Source organism: Diachasma alloeum, unplaced genomic scaffold (assembly GCF_001412515.2).
Source record: "Diachasma alloeum isolate Michigan unplaced genomic scaffold, Dall2.0 Dall_scaffold_00205, whole genome shotgun sequence".
Classification (NCBI taxonomy): Eukaryota; Metazoa; Arthropoda; class Insecta; order Hymenoptera; family Braconidae; genus Diachasma; species Diachasma alloeum.
In genome coordinates this window covers 428,930-446,969 of record NW_021680370.1, presented here as the reverse complement: position 1 = coordinate 446,969, position 18,040 = coordinate 428,930, and the positions used below count along the sequence as shown (strand labels likewise).

Here is an 18,040-nt window from a genome sequence, read left to right as displayed (position 1 = left end):
CGGGAGTCACTATGCGCCACAAAACAATTATTTTTCTTACTGCGCTGTGATTTCCATGACAGTTTCTTCCATTTTTTACAGAGATTAAGGCATGAAAGCGGGTTAATTGATGGGTAATTTAGTTCTCCGTCAAACAGCCTTTTTTTCATCCCTTAATTGCAATTAGGAGAGGAGAGACAAATTTTTAATTCGCGGGCGAATGGTGAAAAGTCAGTGTGCGCCGAGAAGAAAATTATTTTTCTCACTGGCCCATGACTTTTGTCGTAGTTTGTATTTTTTTGTTACAGAGATTAAGGGATGCAACGGGAATCGATTGATGGGGAATTTAATTCTCCATCACACCGTCTGGGTTTCATTCCTTAATATTAATTAGCCAGCAAATGAATCACCTGAAAAACATTAAGAATATGTTGAGGACGAGGAGGGCATAAATTCCCCTTCGAAACTATCCCTGTGACAGCGGGACTGCTATTACTGCCCAGTTATCGAAATAGCGAACTCGGCCAGACACCGAAATCGACCGCGTCGCCCTCTTTACCATAGGGTCCTACTAGCCTCACGCTGGGGTCGGCCAAACCCCCGGATCTGAGCCTCTACTTTAGTCTATCCTCTTTGCTTCTCCATAAGCGCTTGCAATCTCCTCTATAATCTCTGCTACCAACGCTACCGATAACAGCCGGAAAAAAGGGAAGAAGAGAGAGAAAGAGAGAGAAACAGACATTATGTTCGTTGCCAACTTTGACGAACAAATCTAACGCTGAGAGAAAATAAAATCGCGAAATATTACATTATGATGGTTGCTATGGCGGATATTTTTATTTATTATTGATTTATCGAGAAAGTAAAAATATCTTTAGAAAGCTCATAGTCAACTTATATAATGTAACTAAGGACGGATTTCGCGAAAAATTCTCGTTTTACGAGAAAAAAAATAAAAACCATTCGGGGAGTAGTTGTGTCGTGTATATTATACGCAACAGCATCGGCCTATGACGTCACACCGGTAAAACGTCAACTTGGCCGATACGCTGTCGCGTATCTTGATTGAACTACATTTCGCTCTACGATTACATTTCATATAGTAAAATTTGTCCTGATTTTCTAGATAATTTTTCTCCACCTTTTTTCTTCTTGTGCGGGACTAAATATAATGATGCTGTGAATTATTAACTCATCTCGAAGTTGAATAATTTTCGGCGAACTGGAAAATGTGTCTAGTAAGCTATTCATAACAGTGTTCATATCTTCATTTTAACGTTACATTGCTATCACTTGCTAGAAAATTAATCTATTCGTGAAGTAAAGATAAAGCATATTTTCTATTGTTATGGTCGATCAACATACATTTTTGTTTCACATTTCGTAGTGGTACCCATTCAGAACAATTAGAAACTCTTTTTATTTTATAGATTCCAACCTCTTGGGAAGGACAGGGCGTTTTGAAAGCATCGTTTTTTTTTCTACTCTGAAACCCACTAAATAAATGTCATCAACATTTCTAACATTCGTTAAACACTGTGGTTTCATGTGCAATCTGTCAATCATAAAAACATCACTATTGGAAAGGTGTACAATATTATCAGGACGCTGAGAAGAGATAATTTTATCATTATATGTAACCGAATTTAATGCGAGGAATTTTTGGCAATTGACATGAGTGAGGTCAACATTTTTACTTTCAATAATGTCTCGAACAATCTCACGTGTTTTTATTTTTACATCTTCAGATGAATCTAGAGCATGTAGTCGACTTACCAGTTGTGAGAGCACTCTAACATTTGAAATAATAAGGTCTTTCAATTTCCCGTTATAATTTTCCCCCCAAAAAGCTGAATAATAAGTTAAGCTCCTCTGAAAGTAATTGACGTCATCACCTACATGTCCGAGATGATGAAAGACCATGGTCTGTGAATCTGATCCGTAATATGTTGGCATTAATTTGACAAAATCTTTCAAAAATTTAATTGCCATTCCTGTATATTTGAGTACCCATTCAGTATAGCATAAAATCCGAGAAGCCACATGTAACAGGAGGAAATCTCGATATTTTTGCGTATCGCGAACGTCCTTGAGAACGATAGCTCCAACGTAAATAGTAGAAATGAATACTGAGTAGCTTTCCAATTTGAAAAATCATCCACATCGAATTTCTTTTTTTGGAATTCCTTCGGCACGAATGGTGTCATCGCCTTCATCGATACTTTTAATAATTGCAGTTGTTCATTTGATATTTTGTACTCAATTTCTTCTCTTTTGATGCACTTTTCATCGAGATTTTTCATTACATTCAAATACAAAAGGTGCATTATTTGCAGAGATACTTTTTTTATCGGATCAAAATTCGGAATATGTATCAATGGAGAGATGAGAGGTTGCTTGGTAACGGGATCGTTAAGATGGGGCTCCGGTTGAGTCTGATCACAGAATGTCTCCTTTGTTCTCAAGGGGTAATTCAATTTGACATAGACTCTTTTTTTATTGAAAGTTTTTCCCTTAATAGTGCATCATTCACATACAAAAAATGCTGTTGGGCTTTTGGTACATTTGAAAAACGCTCGAGCTAGACTATCTCCAACTATCGCCTCTAAATCGAATGCATATTTTCGTCCATGAAATGTTACACTTTGATTAACCAAAGTTTTCAATTCTTCGACAAAATCTCCCAGATACTGTGACACTTTATTCGGTTTTCCTCTGCCATGATATGCACCAACAACAAATGGGCTGACTCCATATTTTGGATGGAAAATCGTCATAGCAATGGGCCACAGTTGTGATTTAGTATTTTTAAAGACCTTCATTCCATCGATGAATACTAGCACACTAATTTTGTCTTCGTCATAGACTTCAGGATCTACGCGACCCTCCAAACCATTTTTTATGCCAAGATATACATAGTCACCAATGGTCCCTTTGGAAGGAATTAATTGTTTCACCTTTATCTTGTGTTTGAACCCGAGTAACTTAGAAGCTGTGGAAGGTATTTCTGTGTCCTTCACTGTTCAAAATTTGTAAAGAATCGGTGAAGGTTTTTAATCTGGTGCCTGCTAAATTATCCATAACCCATTTGTGTATTTTACTGTGTAAATTCATAGGTTCCTCATTAGAGGTGACACTCGTTAGTGGACCTGTTTCATCAGCAAATTCACTCGCGGATGGATTGTCAGTCGAAAGCTGATCTGGAGTAGAGATATAATTTTCGCACTCACAATCGTTCAAATCATACAAGTCATCAGGTGTGTGAACACGAGCACACTCCTCAGTCAATGAAAACTTATCACTCAATGCACTTTTTTTCCGTTACACCTTCAACACTAGCTACAGTCAGATCTTCACAGTAATGTTCATCACAATCCATCCACTCATCCTCATCATCCCCACTGTTTACATTCTCAGAGCTCGGTTGTTGGTTGGCTTTTTAATCATTAGCACTCCCCTCTATAACAGCGTTATCATCCAACACTTTCAGTTTCTTCAAATGACGACATTATCTTACGTGTTCTCGAGAATTGAAGTATTTACGAGCTCCTGAGGGCATTTTTTCAGTACTAAATATTTCGAATTACACCAATATTCATACGGCAACCAACTGGACAGTTTATGGTTTGCTCGTAAGTCCATAGAATCGTGCTGATGGCAGCAGAAGCAACAGAGGGTGCAGCTCTCGAGCGATGATGTGCACGCAAAAGTACATAGTAAGGGCAAGTTTTCGGTTCAAATTAACCACGGTTAACGCGTGGTTAAGTTAAGTTGGGACCACCCACCACCGCTCCGTTCCATCTGTGCTGAAAATGGCGGCGCCTGTGTTTACGCGTGTAATCGATTCAAATGTGAATATGGCATATGTGGTTTTAATTAAATTTTTGTAATGAACAACGTTATCGGTGATTTAATTGGTGGTGCTGGACGTTATCGTCCTATTCGACGTAACGCAGAACCAGTTAACCACTTTGAAATTCTCCCAGAAATACAATTCAGGGAACGATACCGTTTGTCAAAAAGAGCATTCCTCCACGTGCTCCGGAGAATAGAGCATGGTCTGAGAAGACCTCTTCGAAGGTAATTATTATTTTCTATAATTGCTTTGCACTGGAGGTCGAAGAATTACTTTAAGGTATTATCTGTGCCCTGGAGTGAGGTTGATCCAACAAACTGTGTGCAGTAAATGAGCACTGTTTTTTTTTTAGAAATCACAGGATCACTTCGAGTATTCAGTTATTAGTGGCTCTACGTTTTTTTGCTACTGGTTCATATTTGATTACTGTGGGAGACACAATGAGCATAAGTAAATCAGCAACCTGGGAAATTGTCCATCGAGTAGCTCCACTTATAGCAGCCTTGAGCCCTGACTACATCAAATTCCCATCAACTCCAGAAGCACAAAGGCAAGCTCAGGCTGAGCTGTTTGCCAGATCTGCAATCCCCAATGCAGTAGGCTGCGTTGATGGTAGACAAGTTCGACACCAAAGTTATGGTAAGAAATTAATCCCTGTTATCAATATTTTTCAATTTGAGTAACAGCTACATGTAAATTTTCAAAGATATAGATTTGAGTTCAAATTCAGATAGGAGTATTCATTGACTTTATCCCACATGTAATAAATCCAAAGAGATTGAATATTTTATACCTATCGATCATAATTTCAATGTACAGAGACTTCAGTACAGCTGTCCATCTTAAGAAATTCAAGTTGAGACTTACAATCCTAAATTGAGATTTATGGAAGTCTCCAGTTGAGACTTTGAAAACCTTAAGTTGAATTTTCCAAGCCTCAACTTGAAACTGGCAGGTGCCAACCCTGTGGTGGGGACTTTCGAAAAGTCGTTTTAAAAGACTCAACTTGAGATCTTAAAAATCTCAAAATCAGGTTTTTTTTCGGGTGTTGTTGAAATGTCTATAATTTCTCATAATTGACATTCCTGAATGGACTCAACGATCATCTCATTGCTCAATAATAATTTATATGTTATCTGTTATTGAGTAACTTTCAATTGAAATTACCGGAGTGTTTCAATTGAATTTTCGACAGTTCAGAATTCTTTCCATAATTCCCGAATCCCTTTTAGCAAATACAGAAATATTTTTTACAGGTGGCGAAAATGGTGAGCTGTACCGCAACCGACATGGCTGGTTCTCTATAAATGTCCAAGGAATCTGCAATGCAAGATTAGAGTTCACGAATTTTGTGGCTCGTTGGCCCGGTGCCACACACGACACGAGGGTATTTCGTCACTCGAGAATTTGTCATTTGCTTTATCAAGGGGTGTACAGAGATGCTCTTCTCCTCGGGGATTCTGGCTATCCTGATCTCCCTTTCCTGATGACACCCCTAAGGAATCCTCAAACAGCTGCCGAGCATCTGTACAATGAAGCTCAAATTCGCACACGCAACTGTATTGAGCGCTGCTTTGAGGTATGGGCCAGAAGGTTTACGGTGGTGGAGATAGGGTCGCGATTCCATACTCCTGAGAGAACTGTGGCCGTAATTATTGCTACTGCTGCACTACACAACATTTCCCTATGGTTTCGTCCTTTTCGCCGACGAGAAGTCGATGTGGAGGCATACAATGCAATTCATGAAAACATTGCACTAGGTCACGGCAATACCATACGACAACAGCTGGTGACCGGGTATTTTGAACAGTAAGTTTATTTTTCTGATGAGGTATTACATGGCAAATCAATCAATTCCTGCTCATCACCCTATGGAAAGTCAGAGTAATTTCTTTAGGGGTGAAACGAGTTGCAAGAATCCCGGAATTAACTAGCGTTCTGATCAACCAAATATAATTTTGCTTGGATTGAATCCTACAGCTTTTCTCGAACGTTATGAACGTTGAAATTCAAATTTCCTTCATTAGTGTTGGAAAGCATAAAAAGTTCAATTTAAGTAATAAATGTCGAGGAAATGAAACTCTACTACCTGTTGATTGTTCTCCATTTTGTTGGAATCTTTAGCGAAGTATTAACATAAAATAACTTGAAAATTTCACATAGCTTTTTAAATGATCAACTGAAGAATTTGTAGCAGCATAGTTTACTTCACCAAAGGATTGTTAGAAATGATTCTAAAATTTTGCTCAAAGGACAAAAAACAGAAGTTACTTCACCGTTCAATATATAAATTCATTTAGGATAAATTCAATAGGTAAAGGATATCGAGTCGATTTTCCATACCTCATTAAATATTGAATTAGCTCGATACTGAATGATTTTAGGGGAAAATATTGAAAGAGCTTTTTTGTAGATAATAAAATTGTCCACAAAAAAGTTCTTTCATCTTTCCTCCTAAAATCCCTCATTAGTGAATCCTGAATTGTTATTCAGCCTCATTTTAACGTGGAAGTGGACTGAAAAATGGAATTACTAATGGATTAAAATCCGTAGATTGCAACACCAATAATATAAACAGGCATCATAAAACGATCAACAAGATATCCAGAAAATGTAGATGTAGGTTTTCGAAGTTATCACACCCTTCAGAAATCGGTAACTTTGCAGGGCGTGAGGATCAGGAGTCAAGTGATCCAACATGGAATATCTCACTTATCCATATTAATGTAATGAGAATTATGATTCTAGATTCTAAAAGTATTTTTATTTTTTGTAGGCTCATTTGAATACATAGGTCCATGTCTCAAACTAAAGGCGATTGTGGAAGACAATATGGAGAACAAATTGAGAAGAATGAATTAAACTTCGAATGCACCGAAATCATAGAAAAATTCTCCCTTAATTAACGCTGTGATGAATTAGAAAGTATAAGCATATATTTTTTGTAATACTCAGGGCTGTCTCCTAAATTAAAACAATTAAATATGTATTTCAATTGTTATTTATTTATTGAAAACGTCTGCTCATCAACCACGAATTCCAACGGACTCCTTTCAATAGCAGGAGTTCGAAAAAAGAAACAAGATACAAAATGCGAAGGTAAACCGTTTTCATAATGTTAGATGCAGAACACCATCCTCCATTTCGTATTAACTGGACGTATTTAAATATTATATTGAACACTTCATGAACAGCTTAACATTTCAATTAACATTATATTATCACACGTCGTGGAATGAAGGTACTTTTATCTCTTAACTGTAATTAAATAGTAAGTATTTGGCAGTCCATAACGTGCTACTGAGGGAAAAGACAAAATCTTTTCTTCCCTTATTTTTGGCCACAGCTCATGAAAAATTATTCCTCGTAACATACATTAACATCTGCATTTTTATGTCAGGAACGAGATTTTATCACTATCTTACTCTTTACATTGATATTGTAATGTCTACGATAACATATGAGATCTCTTCCGTACAGAATCGCGAATGACTAACGATCCCCTTATAACTAGAATCAAACAATTGAATTTTTATATTACTAATGTTCAACATCAGTAATGCCTTGACTACAAAATAGTTATATTAAATGTATTGAACTTCCTAGAAAAAAGAATAAGAACTTCCTTCGAAAAGACGTTTAGGAATGGTTTTAGTGGGTTTTCAACGTGCTCTTTGTATATAAATAAAAATAAATAGTAATGCATGGATTGCACATTGTTACTCGTCCATAAAAACTACGTGAACAACATCAAATAATAATAATCACTTCTCCATATCTTTATGACTCATTACTCTGCAGTTATTTGACATGTCAGACAACTCTCATCGGAAGTAATAATCATATAAGTCACAGCTCAAAAGTATTTTGTACTTGACATCTTTCAATCCCTGTAATTTTTCATTCCAAAGAAATTTCGATTATTAATACTTCCATTTTAATAATCATCTAACATCTAACATCTTGATAAATCTATTTTTCTATAACAAGAAAAACCAGAACTTTTCTTCAATACTTAATACGAAAATTTAACCTTTGGCAACTCTTCTTTGGTTTTACTCATTCATTTGTTCATTCCCCCTCTGTTGTTCTTTCCAATTTATTCTTCAGGTCCTCCAATTTCAATCTTTTCTTCTCCAACTGCAGCTGTAGCAAATCATTTTTAAGATCCAATCTCTTGACTTTTAGGCGTTCTTTATGGAGTTTAGTTCTGTTGATTTCAATGTTGATTTTGTTCTCTTCAGAACAGCTCTCGGTTTCCTGTTGGAAGTTGATCCCATCATGAGGTGCATCAAGAATGTTTGGAAAAGAACGAAACTGATTTTGCATGTCGATCCTTTTTTCCTGCTCTGACTGGAGTTCCGATTCATCCTAAACGAAATTTAAAAAATTAGTAATGGTCTCAATGATTGCACGATAGTTAAGAGAAGTAATGTGTGTCACCTTCCAGGGAACAGAGTTTTCCTCCACCTTCTTTAGGTCGACAAATTCATGTGGCTGCACAAAGTCTGTATCCTCATTAATATCCGCAATACCTTTTTTATCATCAACAAAATCCACTTTCTTAATTTCTTGCTTCAGTCCAGTTGTATCATCAGGCTTCAGTATTTTCATCATTTGCTCAGCTAGAGGTGAACTCACAGGTTTTTTCAGGTTCTTCACAGACATTTTTGAGCAGTCTGGAAGTTGCCCGGAGTCTCGAAGATATCTATGAATGTCCTTATTCCCTTCAATTGGATCCTCCAGTTCATCATGATCGTCACCCACAATGAATAGAGCATCTGAATCATAGGGATTTTTGAGGGGCACTATCTGACGCCCAATCACCTTTAATATTTTCTCCGTGAGCGGGTCGGATTAAAAATTTTTGATGCCACCTCCTACAATCGATAATAACTATTAGTAACTCCTCATCATCTATTGAATAGTTCCTCAGATCTAGGGAAGACTATCAAGAGTTTCACTAATCACGGAAAATGTAATTTCGAATTTTTAAGTGCAATATAAGAAATTCTGTACACGTACAGAGTGAAGAAGAGTGTCATGAACAGGGCCATACATTTTCTAAAAAATCTATCCAACTTTAATGGACGTGTCATTAATGGACATAGACGTGTCATTTTTTAATGGACGTGTCATTTTCAGAGGAACTCCATTGAATTCAAGTAAGGGGGGAGGGGAAAATAATCATGAAATTTCGATTTCCCTTATAGTGGAATCGAGCTCAACATTTTCAAGTGATACGAATGTGAGGATTCGTTAAGTCACTTCAACTTGCAGTTAAAACATCGGCATTGAGTAGCAAATTTTGTTGAATTAACATTAAATTGCAAATTCAAGAATAACTTTTCATGATTTCTATTGATTTCTATGAAATAACTGCCCGAAAAATCACAGTTTTCGATTATTTTTTTAACGAAATTCTGAATTTTCAATGAGGGAATTTCAACTGAAATTTGTCATTATCACTTCATCAGATTTTTTGTCCGCAAAATTTACCTGTTTTCACGTTCTCGCTATACTCTGTTGCCACATAACTCTTGCCCTTTTTCTTTAAATTGTTCCAACAATTTTTCAACATGTCAAGAGTACGGGGTCGATCTGCATTGACATTATATTCTTTGTGAAGACTGTTCCAGGCTTTGTCTTTATCTCCTTTTGATACAGAATTGGTTTGTTTGCATTCAATTATTTCACCAAACTTCTGGATGATAGTGACAAGAGACATCTTTTCATCTTGAGTGAAATTTTGGGCTCGAATTTTGGTGGATCTTCTACAAGTATAAAATTATTTTAAAAATTCAGGAAAATAATGTAAGGACACGATGATCCATTGTAAACACTTTGAAATAAAACACTTATTCCATCCTTACGTGTCATTGTTAGCCATCGCAGATAGGATTTCCTTAATGCTCGTCTTAATGGAACACTAATATTCAATGCTTTTCTTTTTTATTAGACACAATTAACTAGAAACTGGGAACTGAGGGAATAAACATCGAGTTTTGTTGTCCTAATCGTCTGCCATTTTCCTCTCAACTCATGCCGGTAGGAGAAATAATTCCCCTCACGTAGGTTGTGTGGTGGGGGGTCCCAACTTAACTTAACCACACGTTAACCGTGGTTAACTTGAACCGAAAACTCGCCCTAAATGCAACTGTTATCTTTATTAGGATAATCTTTTGTATTTTTTGTATTTCTACAAGATTATTTTGAAAATTCTGTTATTACATAAGATTTTCTGCGTTTTTCTTTAGCATCGAGATACGCGGGAGCGTATCGGCCAAGTCCACGAAAGATCACCAAGAGCGACCAAGTATCTATACACGACACAACTTCCCCCTCCACAACCTCCAATCTATTTTTTTTTAATAATCAATTTACGCGATCATTTAGATAAAAACTGGTCTTAGTTACATTATATAAATCGCGTATCAGCTTTCCACTGATGCAATTATCGGTTGAATTAGTTGACTATTAACAAAGATAGGCACATAGCAACGAGCTATTATGCACATTTTTCGGGTTTCGATTATTATCCATCTGTCTAGGGCATACATTTCTCTTATGAAGTTGGTAATTCTCACTAGATCTTACCTCTCACTATATCTCAAACTATCTGTAACTAGATCTCAGGTAGAGAGGTTACCCCCAGGTACTTAGCCGACATAGGGCACTAATTAGAAAAACGACCTTATGTACTCGATTGTAGATCGTTAGTACATGATTGTACAGTGAAAATATTTGTTTGTACATTCACCAATTAATTTTAAAAAATTAATCAAATTTTGACATGATGCTAGCCGACAAAAATTGTAAATTGTTCGATCAACCCCAATTAAGGGTCCAATCGAAAGGAAATCGTTTGTACATTCCAAATTTAATGACCCCATCGTTTGTACAATCATTTATAATTAAAAATTATACTGAAATGTCTAATTACCATTTATCCTTATTTTCATAGTATGCGGACAGCCGCTGCATTACCGACATTAGTATTCAAAAAGTGTTTGTATGTGTGTTTACAATATTTTTATACAAAAGTTTCTCATGTTAAATAACATTGAAGGGAATTATATCAATTCAGATTGGAAGTTAATCATTTCATTTGTGCCCTTCTAGTCATTGGAAATATGTTCAAATATAGTGTTAGGCTGTACGCATACTATGGAAATAAGGATAAATGGTAATTAGACATTTCAGTATAATTTTTAATTATAAATGATTGTACAAACGATGGGGTCATTAAATTTGGAATCTCCAAACGATTTCCTTTCGATTGGACCCTTAATTGGGGTTGATCGAACAATTTACAATTTTTGTCGGCCAGCATCATGTCAAAATTTGATTAATTTTTTAAAATTAATTAGTGAATGTACAAACAAATATTTTCACTGTACAATCATGTACTAACGATCTACAATCGAGTACATAAGGTCGTTTTTCTAATTAGTGCCCTATGTCGCCTAGTACCTGGGGGTCCCTATATCGGCTAAGTACCTGGGTGTGTGTAAACCCAACCTCTACCTGACATCTAGTTACTCCCAGAACTTTTTTTGGCAAGTGTACATCATCTTTATGCGATATCGTGATTGGCCATTGGCTAGTTAAAATGGTGGTGATCTACGGAACTTACGCTGAAGAGGATAGACTAAAGTAAGTTGAAATAAGCCTCTATTTAGTTTATAAGTAAATCCAAATAATCTGTCATATTAACTGGAGTCTTTTTTTGTGACATAAGTCGGGTGTTACGTAACTCGGTCTGGGAGCCTAGATGCTAGAAGTTTCTTTCTTTTGGTTTGGAAAAATGATTGAAATCCCACAAAAATCAAAAAAAAAAATTTTGAAAAAAATGGCCAAGTCCACGTTTTAATGCATTGTATTTTGCACAATTTCTTTAACTCCACTGGTTTCAAAAAATGCTAAAAATGAAAAAGAACGCCAAGCTTGTATAAATAAAATAAAAAAAAAAGTTCAAAAAAAGCGTCGGGACCAACGTACTTGGCGCGGTTTTCCATACTAACGTGGACTTAGCTTAGAAAGTTCTGCATCCTGAATCACACTTCAGGATCAGAAAGTATATTACCGCCGGAGATATTTACAGATTATGAGATGATTATATATTTTATTCCAATCAGTCAGAATTCCTTCATGGATTAGACCCAGAGTTGTCCAGAAGTGCAAGCCTGGGATCAGGGAAATTTAAGTTATACCATTGGATAGTGAGGTTTCCACAGATCAATAAGTCTGCTATAGTGAGGCACCAATGATGTTTTTTTCCGGGAACAGAGGCTCAACCTAATCTTATAATGTAGGACCTATATCTACAGTGATTATCAACTCTCATCTCATGGGGGTTTTTCAGAAACCGCGCCAAGTACGTTGGTCCCGACGCTTTTTTTGAACTTTTTTTTTTATTTTATTTATACAAGCTTGGCGTTCTTTTTCATTTTTAGCATTTTTTGAAACCAGTGGAGTTAAAGAAATTGTGCAAAACACAATGCATTAAAACGTGGACTTGGCCATTTTTTTCAAAAAATTTTTTTTTGATTTTTGTGGATAGAAATGTTTAACATAGAATTGTTTTTGTATAGAAAGAATGAATAGATTCACATATGAAAAAATTTAACAGAAAATCCTAGCAAATTCGCTAGAAAATTCTATTGGATTTCTATTGAATTTTCTATAAGTTTTTGCCTTTTCTATTGACATGTTCGATAGGAAATATTCTATAGAAAAAGTCAATAGAAATCAATTTCCTATAGAATATCTTCGGCTCAAATTTTCGAGGTTTTTTTCTTATTTTCTTGAAGGGACGAAAATAAAAATTGAATGAAAAAAACTTGGAATATTTGAGCCAAGAATATTTTATAGAAAATATCTCAATAGAATAAGTTTTATAGAAAAATGAAATTCTATTGATTTTTTCAATATATTTTCTATTAAACATATCAATAGGAATGGCAAAAAACTTTTTTGTCATTCCGGCCGTAAGGTAGCGTTTTCGCTTCGCTCCGCGTCCGTGAATCTCTGCCTACGGCCGTCATGACAAAAAATATTGTTCGTCATACGGCCAAAAAAAACTTTTCCGACGAATATGATTGCAGCCCTCGCCTTCGGCTGGTACTGCAAACCTCATATTCGCCAGAAAAGTTTTTTTCGGCCGAATGACGAAATATACTAATTGAAAATTCAATAGAAATCCTATAGAATTTTCGAGCGAATTCGGTAGGATTTTTTGTTAAATTTTTTCGTGCGTGTTTCAACTTTTCTAAACAATCTATTCCATTCAGATATTTTAAATAAAAGTAACTTGGCATAATTTTTTTTTAATGTTTCACTAAATTGTTTTGTTTTTCTCATTTGAAAAATCATGCGGAAGACTTGGGAAATCTAGCTGAGAAAATATATGGAAATGATTTCTGTAGAATGAATTGTACCGAGAAAAAACCATTTACATCTTTGAAGCAATGATGTCAATTGAACATTTTTATTCATAAAAGTATTGGATCGAGGTTCGGTCACGCTCTTGCGTTCAAACTTTGAGAACTAAACTTGGACCATCATTGAAACTACCTTTGATACCCAAGCTTCAATTCACGAGATATCAACAAGCTTGGTTTTACCTCGGTATCACCACAGGTTCAAGCTTGGTTCAAGCCTGTGAGTTTAAGCTTGGAGTACCAAGCTTGGACCATGATTAGAACTACCTTGGTACCCAAGCTTTGATTCCCAGGATATCAGCAGGCTTGGTTTTACCTAGGAATTACTACAGGTTCAAGCTTGGTTCAAGCTCCTTAGTTCAAGCTTGGAGTACCAAGCTTGGACCATGACTGGAACTACCTTGGTACCCAAGCTTAGATTCCCAGGATATTACCAACATTGGTTTTACCTAGATATAGCCACAGGTTCAAGCTTGGTCAAAGCTAGGAGTCCCAAGGATTGGTATCCTAGATTGAAACAAGCTTGAACCCATTGTTCAAGCTTGGAATCCCGCACTGGGTTACGGGTGATCTACGGGTGAGGTATGGATGGCGGGTCGTGCGGGTATTCTCCGCTTGTCCGTCGGTTTAGCCTAAACTACGGGGTAAAAATGTCTTCTAAGGATTGTTCTACGGGCGAAAAAGGACTGCTACCGAATTATCTGAACTGAACCAAATCATCTCGTCAAAGTAGCTGTTTTATTATACATGAACCCTTAATTCTTGAAAATTCCCAGTATTTCGGATTGTTCAAGCGCGTAAATTGAAGTATTATTGCCATTTATAGAATTGATAATGTTATGCCCCAAAAGTGGAGCATAATTATCCAACTTATTTCACAATATGCCAATATAAGTGGCACACATTGTGAAATACAAATATAATATTAAGCAATTACTAAACAATTGGGAATATACGTGCAATCATGTATCACGTATATTCGCAATTAAAAGTAAGCCAGTGGAACTCGCATCAGCAGTTTCCACTGGGCTCATTCGCGTGGTGTTATCATTACACCATGCAGATATGAGGTAATGACCACGACATCATGGGCTCTCGATCAAATAAATACTCGAGAGACCATTGTCTCGGGGCCAGTAACTCGATTCCTATTGCGGTTCACCTGATACCTTCCGTATCAGTCTGAACACTTGAATGGTATCTAAAAAGTAAGAAATTAAATAAAGAATATTATTATAGTATTCGTTCGCGAGTGTCTTAATCTTCCAAATTACCGAACCCAACCGCTCGGGACTCTAACACTGATATATGAGGATTCTTTGTCGAGTGAGCATATATTACCTCTATATTTCTACATAATCAAAAATTCTGAAAATGTTGGGAGCGTTTCCTGATGAGAAAATGTTGTTTGTAAACTTCTTCAGATTTTTTGTTTATGTATTTGCCAAGACAAATAAAGGAGTTCATACGGAATCTGAAACAAGTTCCAACCCCTTCAACTCAATAAATTAATTTTAGAAAACGAAATTTCATACCCAAATTTTTCATTTTTTCTATTTTATTTTAATTTTAAAATTTTTTTGTAGCCTTATTTGAATATATCTTAATACATTTCATTGCAATAAAAAAAAAAAATTTCTCTCCGCAATGTGAACAGTTTTAGGGTTCTCAAAAAATGTGAGAATAATCGATATAGGAATGAAATTAATTTATAATTGTTCTGAGGGGAGACTTCAAGTTGCTGGCGGGAAAAAAATCAAAAGTTGTGAATTTTTTTTCTTATGTTTTCCTGACGGAAAACTCGAAATTCACTCTACGCACGCTCTTGGGCTTTATGCAATTGTATACAAAAACAACAACTTTTCCCCCACTATCGTTCCGAACAGTGAACTCATAAAAAATAGAATATGTCACATGTGTGTACGAAAAAATGAAACTTTACGCACTATTGACACAATATATTATTTTTCGTTTGCTGATTCAAGTGTCCACTCCGAAAAAAAATTATAAACTAATTCCATTCAATAGTTCGATCATTCTAACATTTTTTTTCATGAAATGCAACAGTACGAACGTTCGAATTGGATGAAAAACACATTTTCATTTGTTTTCTTAATTAAATGCGTGCAAATGCATTCAAATAAGGTGGGTAAAAATTAAAGAAATGAAAAAAAAGTGGAATGAATTTTGGTTTAACCTTTTTTTCTGACTCTAATTTACTAAATTGAGTGGGTGAGAACCTATCTCGATTTTACTATGGACGTCTCTATTCTTCTTTGAATATATGCACCCAAGGAACACACCAGGAAACATTTCTATTCGTAATTCACCAGATGTAAGTTGGACATGTAATTTAGTTTTACGTTCTCAATAATATAGATTTTCTTCCGACTTTTGAATCCGGGATCAACCACTCTTCATTTGTTTATGTAAAACATAATATTTGTTTTCAACTTGAGAAAAAAATCTGAGTAATTGGCCATTTTTCTGCACATTTTCATTCTTTTCTAAAAACCATTTAATACTTTATAGAACACTCCAGGACCATTTATTAGCTACTTATTATCATACCATTGAGAAAGGACCCTTTCACATTCAAATAGTTTTCGACAATTGACAATGGAGGTACTGACCCCCTGCAGGTATACCTGGGTCCTTTTACAGCCGCGCGCTTGGTCCGTGGGAAGAAAAAAAGGCAATAAACCTTTTTATTATATGAATGAGTTGAGTTTCGAGGTCTGGGGAACTCCCGATGGACATATTCGAGAATTCCCAAACTTTTCGAAGAAAATGGGACACTTTTCTGCATTCCGGTATTCCCCAAATAGCTAAAAAACCAGAGAACCATATGACTTTCCATTTCTAGAACGCACAAATAAGATGAATTATCGGGAACATATATTTCCTTCAGGTTAATCAAATTTCCCTCTCAACTCAATGAGTGGATTTGGAATACGATGGAATACAATTCTAAGATTTGACGTAGACAAAGGGGTTCCCCTCGCTTCGCTCGGTAGAATCGCGGATTCTGGGCCCTATGACATAAAATAGTATACGATACTCGTGCGTAATGGTGTTTTTTGACTCGTGGAAATGTAACTTTGCGCCCGCCGGGACGGAAAACCCATTACGCACTTGTTGCGTAATATACTATTCCACAAAAAATCTACGAAAAATGGAATGGAAAAAACAAATGAAGCCGGACAATCTTAAATGCATGAATAAAATGCGGTGGAAATGACAACTTCAGAGTAGAATCGTTGCTTTCGCTTCGATTGTTAATTGAAAAAATGTTCGATCGTTTGAAAAATGAATGAGTCGAATTGAATTAAAAAAAAAAAACTCACAGGATGAAAAAATTTTTCCTTGCTTGTTTTGGAAAAAATAAGAAATCACCATAAAAAAAACAAAAACGAATTTTGCGCCGAGAAAAAGTTTTGTTATATTTCTTACTGGGAAATAGAAATTTTTTTTTAAATACAAGGAAATGAAAACAAAAGCCTAGTCAGGAAAATAGAATGAATACGCGTAGTGTCTATTCAGATTTCTATAAGAAACAGTGTCAAATCGAATTAGGATTTGTAAAAATTCTTCATGAATAAAATATTAGTAGAAGGAGGACTAACGTTCTTAGCACGGAGCTTTCAACGCACTGTCGTATATTGATTTAATTCTCTATCTTCTGATCCTCGTCAAGGACGTTGGTCTTTCTTCTACTATTTATTCATTTTATAGATAATTTTATTTAATCCTTATTCAACTGGAAATTATTTTTCTTAGAGAAATCCGATTATACACTGTATGCATTCAATCGACGTTCCTGCCTTAGCTTCCTTTACATTTCTTTGTATTTTTCAGAAATTTCTACTTTTCCGTAAAAAAAGAACAAAATTTTTCATTGGCGCCGGTTTTGACGAACACATTTGTTGTTGTTTCTTTAGGGTTTATTAATATAGGCCTCTTGAGGGGCGGAACAAACCTGGCCTTTCAAATATGAAATTTCCAACATCCTCGAGACTCGAAATCGAGGGTCTACACCGAAAACAGCCATTCTTGCCGTTACCCACGAATCTCGTCGTGGACGTGGTGCGCGATGATTCCCTAAGAAGAAGAACTTCATACACCGATGCCCTAACAGTACTAACAGCGAGACAGAGACAGACAGAATTTCCATCGCACCACTTTACCACATATTTGATATATTTAATTCCATATCTAGAAGAAGAAGAATAGAAAAAGTGCGGCTGGTCACTTAAAGCGCCCAGAGTCACCTAAATCATACGATCTTTTGTAACTTCCGCCTTAGCTTCGGTCAGTCACACAGCCCCAGCCCTGTGTTTCTCAGTAGGCTAATAAGACTGGTGACAGCCGCTTGTTGTAAGTCCTCTGGTTTCAGGAAAGCCTGGCCCCAGATTTTATAGCGACGGAGTGCTAATAGGGGGCATTCACATAAAATGTGGATGACGCCCTGCTTATCGCCTCCGCACAGTCTGCAGTCTTCTTGTTCTGCAAGATTCATCTTGAACAGATGAGCTCTGAGAGCTGTATGACCCGTAAGGAGCCCTACTGCTACCCTCAGATCCCCTCTGTGCAACTCCAGAAGCTTTCTGGTCCTAACTCTTAGTTGCCCTCTCATAAGCAGTTTCGCTTGTCTGCAGGTCGCAACTTTCTCCCAACGCCTGACATGATCCCGCTGGAAATGATCTTTAATAAGAGTTTTTCCCACTGCGAAGGGCATGCCAAGCAGGCCGTGTGAGGGCAC

At 36.3% G+C, this 18,040-nt stretch overlaps 3 protein-coding genes across 4 annotated transcripts in view; 2 read left to right on the top strand and 1 right to left on the bottom strand.

The window, feature by feature from the left end:
* LOC107036106 (octopamine receptor beta-2R) overlaps window positions 1–18,040 on the top strand; it is a 535,069-nt gene that overhangs the window by 203,174 nt on the left and 313,855 nt on the right. The gene's annotated exons all lie outside the window — the stretch shown is intronic.
* Window positions 3,805–6,824, top strand: LOC107036109 (putative nuclease HARBI1). Its single transcript, XM_015253849.2, has 4 exons — window positions 3,805–4,059; window positions 4,188–4,474; window positions 5,092–5,644; window positions 6,612–6,824. The coding sequence occupies exons 1-4, from the start codon at window positions 3,869–3,871 to the stop codon at window positions 6,619–6,621; spliced, it is 1,041 nt and encodes a 346-aa protein (XP_015109335.1). The 5' UTR covers window positions 3,805–3,868; the 3' UTR covers window positions 6,622–6,824.
* On the bottom strand, window positions 6,861–9,898 carry LOC107036110 (myb/SANT-like DNA-binding domain-containing protein 3). Its single transcript, XM_015253850.1, is given in 3 exon segments — window positions 6,861–8,715; window positions 9,380–9,609; window positions 9,709–9,898. Coding segments are annotated over 3 exon segments (1,056 nt in total). The 5' UTR covers window positions 9,726–9,898; the 3' UTR covers window positions 6,861–7,906.

What these genes read in the sequence shown, in the direction of transcription:
- LOC107036109 (XM_015253849.2), top strand. Translation starts at nt 3,869, where the DNA reads ATGAACAACGTTATCGGTGATTTAATTGGTGGTGCTGGACGTTATCGT. An exon ending in CTGAGAAGACCTCTTCGAAG is followed by an intron (nt 4,060 to 4,187) that starts GTAATTATTATT and finishes TTTTTTTTTTAG; the next exon opens with AAATCACAGGATCACTTCGA. An exon ending in AGTTCGACACCAAAGTTATG is followed by an intron (nt 4,475 to 5,091) that starts GTAAGAAATTAA and finishes TATTTTTTACAG; the next exon opens with GTGGCGAAAATGGTGAGCTG.